This window comes from Aplysia californica, unplaced genomic scaffold (genome assembly GCF_000002075.1).
Source record: "Aplysia californica isolate F4 #8 unplaced genomic scaffold, AplCal3.0 scaffold00149, whole genome shotgun sequence".
Taxonomy (NCBI): Eukaryota; Metazoa; Mollusca; class Gastropoda; order Aplysiida; family Aplysiidae; genus Aplysia; species Aplysia californica.
In genome coordinates, this window is record NW_004797419.1 from 519,747 (window position 1) to 526,218 (window position 6,472).

At 38.4% G+C, this 6,472-nt stretch overlaps 1 protein-coding gene across 1 annotated transcript in view; it reads left to right on the top strand.

The window, feature by feature from the left end:
* Window positions 1–6,472, top strand: part of LOC101855867 (scavenger receptor class F member 1) — a gene marked incomplete at its 3' end in the record, with an annotated part of 29,749 nt that overhangs the window by 2,284 nt on the left and 20,993 nt on the right. The window contains 1 exon segment of the mRNA XM_013081860.2: window positions 5,025–5,231. Coding sequence (XP_012937314.1) covers window positions 5,025–5,231 — 207 coding nt within the window.

A 6,472-nucleotide genomic window follows, 5' to 3' on the forward strand; every position in this document is an offset into this window, starting at 1 on the left:
GGGGTGACTGTTTTCTTCGTTTAATTTTACTTTAGAATGAAAGGCGAGAGGTCATTAAAACTTAAAAAACCTAAAACTCCGCACTTAACGAACCCAAGCTACTGATGAACAGCAGTCGATCTGCGCACGCAAGGAGGTGCTATTCCTATTCTTCTTCTGGAAAAACGAAAGAGAGCTTCAAAACAGACTGCAGCGCCATCTGAAGCAAAGAGCGGACTTCCGGCGGACACTTTTTTGGCTGAGTGGCCCATCTTGTTATGTACTAGATCTATCTTTGATTATAGCTAGTAGTAGTAGAGAGTAGGCACAACTCTCTACATTGCCCTTTATTTTGTTCCAATTGAGTCAAATGGTGCGCATCATAGTAAACCGGGATTACGTCAGAGTGCGGCGATGTAATTTAGTCAAAGAGGTTATATTAGTACTATAATAATAGTTATTATCATTATATTATTATAACAGTTTTATTTATATTCTCTTTGATTTTATGTTAGTGCAATTCTAAAAAGTATAGGCCTATGCTAGCAAGCGACTCCCAGCCTTTGGTTTGTTTTGGTTGCAAAGTTTGAAATCAAGTTATCTCTATTCTCACGAGAACATGTCATATAAACGCAGTTTCTTGATTTTTCAACTTTTGAACCGTACGTTTTCTGCTTTCCTTGGCCATGCTTACGTTATTATTGTTTTGTTTGGGGTTTATTTCGCGGAGGAGGACATACGGACAGCACAACATGTAAATTAGTGTGGCTAAAAATGAAGGAAAACAATCCAGATTTTTTCCAATCCTCACTCTGACTCAGACGGTCATGAACATTTTGTTTTCATATAAGACTCAAGAATGGACCCTCTTGCTCATTTAGCTGGTCATTCGAACTTTGTTGGTCCGGATCTATGTCGCCAGCTGCAGTATGGTATAAAAAAAATTATTACACTTGTTTATGTTATGGTAGTAGACCATGATTTATCCTACTTGTGAAATTGCTCAGTTGTAATTACTCGTTGAAACTCGTGATTACAACTTGGCAATTTCACCCGTAGGAATAATCATGATCTACCACCACAACTCATGAAATAAACTATTTATAGGACCCAACGTATATTTTCATAGATTTATACGACGTGTATGTAATGAAAATGACGTCATTTCCTCCAGACACAGACAATGAAGTCTATAGCCTAGTGCGGTCAAAAATTTGTGTCCCAACTTATTGTTAAATATCTCCTTTACTGTCGAACATAGATTCTCCAACTTTTGCACAGCGACTTATAGCAAATGTGTCTTAACAGATGCATATTTTTTCAAACACTTGCACACTGCATTTCAGAAAATTCCCTTATAAATACTAATAAAAAATCCCAGTCGATGGTTTCTACACATTTTTAAAATTTTACAGCTTGGACAATATCGCTTTTAAAAGCAAGTCCGTCATTTTTTATCTAATCGCTTTTTTGAGAACTTTTAGTGCAAAAATATGTTCACTATAAAATTAATTGTAATAAGTTTTGCCATTAAATAGTGTCTTTGGTGAGCTGTGACGTAGGTCATATGCGTATGCAAAATGTGTGTGAGAAGCAGGAAGTGCTGTGAACACTCCCATTTTCTGCGTGGCGGAGATTTATAGTATTTTATATAAATTTATGAAGAAAAGTTTTTTAATCTAGCCTCAACTGTTGTGGAAAAATATGATTACGTTAAGACAAATTGATACAATTTCTCTAGTAAATATGTGTGACAGTGATTCATCCTTTAAAGAGATACTTGAGAATAAGTTGCACCACGAATTTTGGACCGCACTAAAGAAGTCTTTCTACTAAAATGTCAAAATAATATAATGGACAAGTACCGTATTGTACACCTGAGGTTTTTTTCCGAGCTCTCTTTTTTTTCGCTTTTTTTCCCGTTTCGTTTTTGCAAACGTTTTGTGGGTGGTTGGCGGGTGCTCTGGTGTGGTTTGCTTCTTCTTTCCTGTCAGACAACTATCATCTTTATCTCCCCTCCTTTTTTTGTGTTTGTTATTCCCTTGTAACACCTCTAATCTTCGGCACTTATATGACCTTACTGTGTTGCAAGTGCCGTAAAACTCTGACTAAATCTAAATCTAAAAGCAAACGTTTTGAATTCGACAATTGAGTCGTATATTGTCATGTATGTTGGCTGACATACTCCTTGTTGTATTCAAGTATACAGTCATCTCAGTTTTAAAGTAATTTTAAAAAAAAAGAAAGTAAGCAAGTTTATTCAATGTTTAAGGCCATTGGTCCACATCACATCATATAGAACACTAATTTGTTAAATGAAGTTTCCTTAATGAAAAAGTACATGTTATGCACATAGCTCTTATCGTGGGTCAAACATTGCATATTTCTGTCACTTGGCCGAGTCAGGCTGGGGGGAATTAACAATTTCCTTTGATGGACAAAGTATGGACAATAGAAAATAACGTGAAATTCATCTTCAATTTCATGAAAGTTACACCTCTCACATAAGGGTGAATTTATTAATATCCGCCGATAGAGATAGTTGTTTAATGGAAGGCGATGCGTTTTTACAAAGGCTTTGACTCTTCTGTTCCAATACCGTGGGAGGTTGGTAATATACTCAGCTGTTTCTTGAAACAGACTTGTAAGTGAGAATAATTTATGCTTGCTATAAACGTCTTCCACTGCGGTCTGCACAGAATGATCGACAAGCCTACTTCTACTTCACTGAGAAAAAATCTAGTACTTCCAACACTTTGAGAAAACCAGTTGAAGTTAAACTCCAATGTCGTACACTGCAGAAAACAAGTTCTACAGACTTCAACATAAGTTAAGGACCACTTGCAAACACTCTGAGTGGTCTTCTTGGGTCGACCTGCATGTGGGCGTTCTTGGACTGATCCAGTGGCTTGATGGCGCTGCCTCAAGCGGACAATGACAGAGTGTGACACTGCAAGCCTTCTGGCAACTTCTCGGACTCCAACTCCATCCTGCAGCCATGCCATAGCTCTGGCACGATCAGAGTCTCTCAGCTTTCGTCTTGGTGGCATGTTGATGCAATACTGGATTTTGAGCAAATGGCGGCTTATATTGCCACCAAAGTGAGCACAGTTTCAGACCGTACGTCCGTTTATGACATGCACCAGAAATTTTAACTGAGGAATGTTCGTGGTGTCGCACAAAAGTCGATATAAAACAGCAAATGTGGCTAAAATTCCACGAGGATTTCCGTGCTGCACGTGGCGGTTTTGCCACTTTAGGAAGCTTTGCAGTACGCATTGGTAACCCATTAACACTTTCAGAGCAAATAATTTTAAAACATTCCTTGCTGTCTTTTTTCGGTTTAAAAAAAAATTATTGCCTGTCAAGGTGGTCCTTAACTAATGATGTTGAAGTCTGTAAGAAAACACGACTGGTGTGCCTTATACACGTGGAATATACTGAGTGCGTTTTCCCGGTTCATGCAGATTTGACATAACGTAACAGGCTCTGTCTGAAATCTTGTGAAACTGATAGACTGTTTGTCTTGTAAAACTGTTGAGAAATAGAAAAAGTGTGTGTGGGTGTGTTTGTGTGTGTGTGTGTGTGTGTGTGTGTGTGTGTGTGTGTGTGTGTGTTTGTGTGTGTGTGTGTGTATTAGAGAGAGAGAGGGAGAGAGAGAGAGAGAGAGAAAGAGAGAGAGAGAGAGAGAGAGAGAGAGAGAGAGAGAGAGAGAGAGAGAGAGAGAGAGAGAGAGAGAGAAAATAATATTATAGTAAACATTTCGCTAAAGGCTTAAATTAGCGAATTTCGTTTTTAAAAAATCGAAAAAATCACGAATTCATGTAGATCTAGTACGCCAAAATCCCTGGTACACATATAGAGTAGAGCATACAATATTCAATACGCCTTGGGTTATTTCTTATTGCAGCAGAAACGTTTCTTTGTGTTCCTGTGAGGTATAATATTGTGTGGCATTGAGGTGAAATCGGGCGCTCCTCAAAATAACGACATCATAGGATTCAACATTTTCCTACCCCTTGGGCAATTTTTATCGATTTACTTTTTTTTTGCTTCAAACTTTATGCCCATTTAAACGGATATTTTTATTTGGATTTTCCTGAAAAAACGTTCACAAAAACTGCAAATTTGCAGTTAACAAAGACACTTAAACTTTGGAAAGAATATTCACACTTTGGCAGCCATTTTCTCATAAATTTTACCTTTAACACCAGGCGACCCTATTTCCTTTAATAAGATAAGATAAGATAAGATAAGATAAGATAGTACTTTATTATCCCAGAGGGAAATTTTCCTAGGCTGTACAGGACCGTAAAAACACGTGCAGGTATACATAAAAAAATTTGAATTATATATATTACTCTCATTACAATTCAATATGAAAGAAGAAGTAAAGCTGACAAAATGTACATTTACATCAAATGCATCATCCAACCACATGCAGGAATTTAATTACTAGACCTTTGGAGTTATATACAGATACATACTCTAAGAGCAACACACATCCATGCTCATTCTGACAAAAGCCTTATGCTAGATGGTAAAAAACTTCTTTTATATCTTTCTTTCTTTGTTTTAGGAGGTACATATCTGTTGCCGTGTGATCTTACAATTTGTGGAAAAGGGGTGTGACGGGTCGTTTATAATGCTTTTTATCTTTTTTTATACGTGTGGTGTTATACATTTCATCCATTCTTATTAAATCATATCCAGAGATCTTGCTGGCTTTCTTGATAGCAACCATCTCGACATCCATTCAAGATAGATGGTTATTTTTTTCACCAAAAGCAAGACAAATTATGATCAGGCTCACTCTCTCTCACTCCCTCTCTCTCCCCCCCCCCCTCTTTCTCTCTCTCACGTTCATTCTCTCTCTTTCTCTCTCTCTCTCGCTCTCTCTCTCTCTCTCTCGCTCACACACACACACACACACACACACACACACACACACACACACACACACACACACACACACACACACACACACACACACACACACACCTCCCCCTCTCCCACAATGACATGAATCTATTGTCTATCTTTAGGACGCTACATTGGACTTGAACAAGATGCCCGTCAGTCCACCGTTGCCTTTGAAGGGTATGCTCAGAACGCTGTAGATGGAGACACTGACGGTAATTACGACCACTATTCGTGTACCCACACCAAAACAAGTGAAGACTTCTCGTGGTGGGAACTTAGTCTGAAGACGCCAGTGATACCTTCCACATACAAGCTGTATAATAGGGACCGTGAGTATACCTGTCTGTGGTCATGTGTTTTATCAACATAAAGATAATAATTATCGGTTTACTTGTATGGGTTATTCTAAATCAGGATTTGTACCCAAAAATAGTCTACAAAAAATAATTAAGTAAATTGCTTATTTATTGTCTCGTTAATGAGAGGCCAACACCCTAACCTCTAGGCCACGAGAGCCCCCTTCAAAAGTTTAAATATCTAGGCACGTGGTGATAAATTGCTGTCCTAGAATTACAAAATTCTATCTGCTTATGGCAGTACCTAGTTTTGAGAAATTTAAAATTACCAAAATTTTGAGTTTCACAACATGATCAAGCTTTTTAGAATGCAATTCTTTGAATATCTTGATAACTACTCCGAATAATCTTACAATTTTGATAGAACAGATAAATCATTTGGTTTCTGACATCATGGTCTTAGTAACTGAAAACGGCCGAAATGGTCAGATATGACTTGTAATTCAAATGAAGCGAAAAGTACCACACACATAAATAAAACGAAAGATTACAACATCTAAAGATAGTTTCAATAAGATGTGCACAATCCCTAGATATACAAATGTCTTCAGGACAACACAACGAACGGTTTAGAAGTGAGGTCAGCCCATCTATCTTCTATGGCTATGACTGCTGCACAATTCACAAAGAGAATGAGAACCGACCAGAAGCACAAGACAGGGTTTTTTTTGGTGTTTTTTTTTGTAGACCGCTGAAAACTTTCTTGAAAGGGAAAGAAGCTAAGTTGATGAGGTGCTGCTGGATTAAGCCAGTGTTGGAGGGTCACTAATGAAACCAAAAAAAAAAACAAAGGCTGTGCTTGGGACACGTGGATCAACATAAAGTCCTTGGATATTTTACTCAAAATGAAAAATCAAAAGCGATTGAGGCAGAGGTAGATAAAGAATATTAACTTATTTGGAGAGCAGTTTGTGTCACCTAACCATGTTATCCCACTCTCTCTCCCCCTTCCCCCCCCTCTATCTCTCTCTCTTTCTCTCTCTCTCTCCCTCCTCTCTCTCTCTTTCTCTCTCTCTCTCCCTCCTCTCTCTCTCTCCTCTCTCTCTTTCTCTCTCTCTCTTTCTCTCTCTCTCTTCCTCCTCTCTCCCTCCTCATTCTCCTCTCTCCCTCCTCTCTTTCCTCTCTCTCTCTTTCTCTCTCTCTCTCCCTCCTCTCTCTCTCCTCTCTCTCCTCTCCTCTCTCTCTCTTCTCTCTCTCCTCTCTCTCCTCTCTCT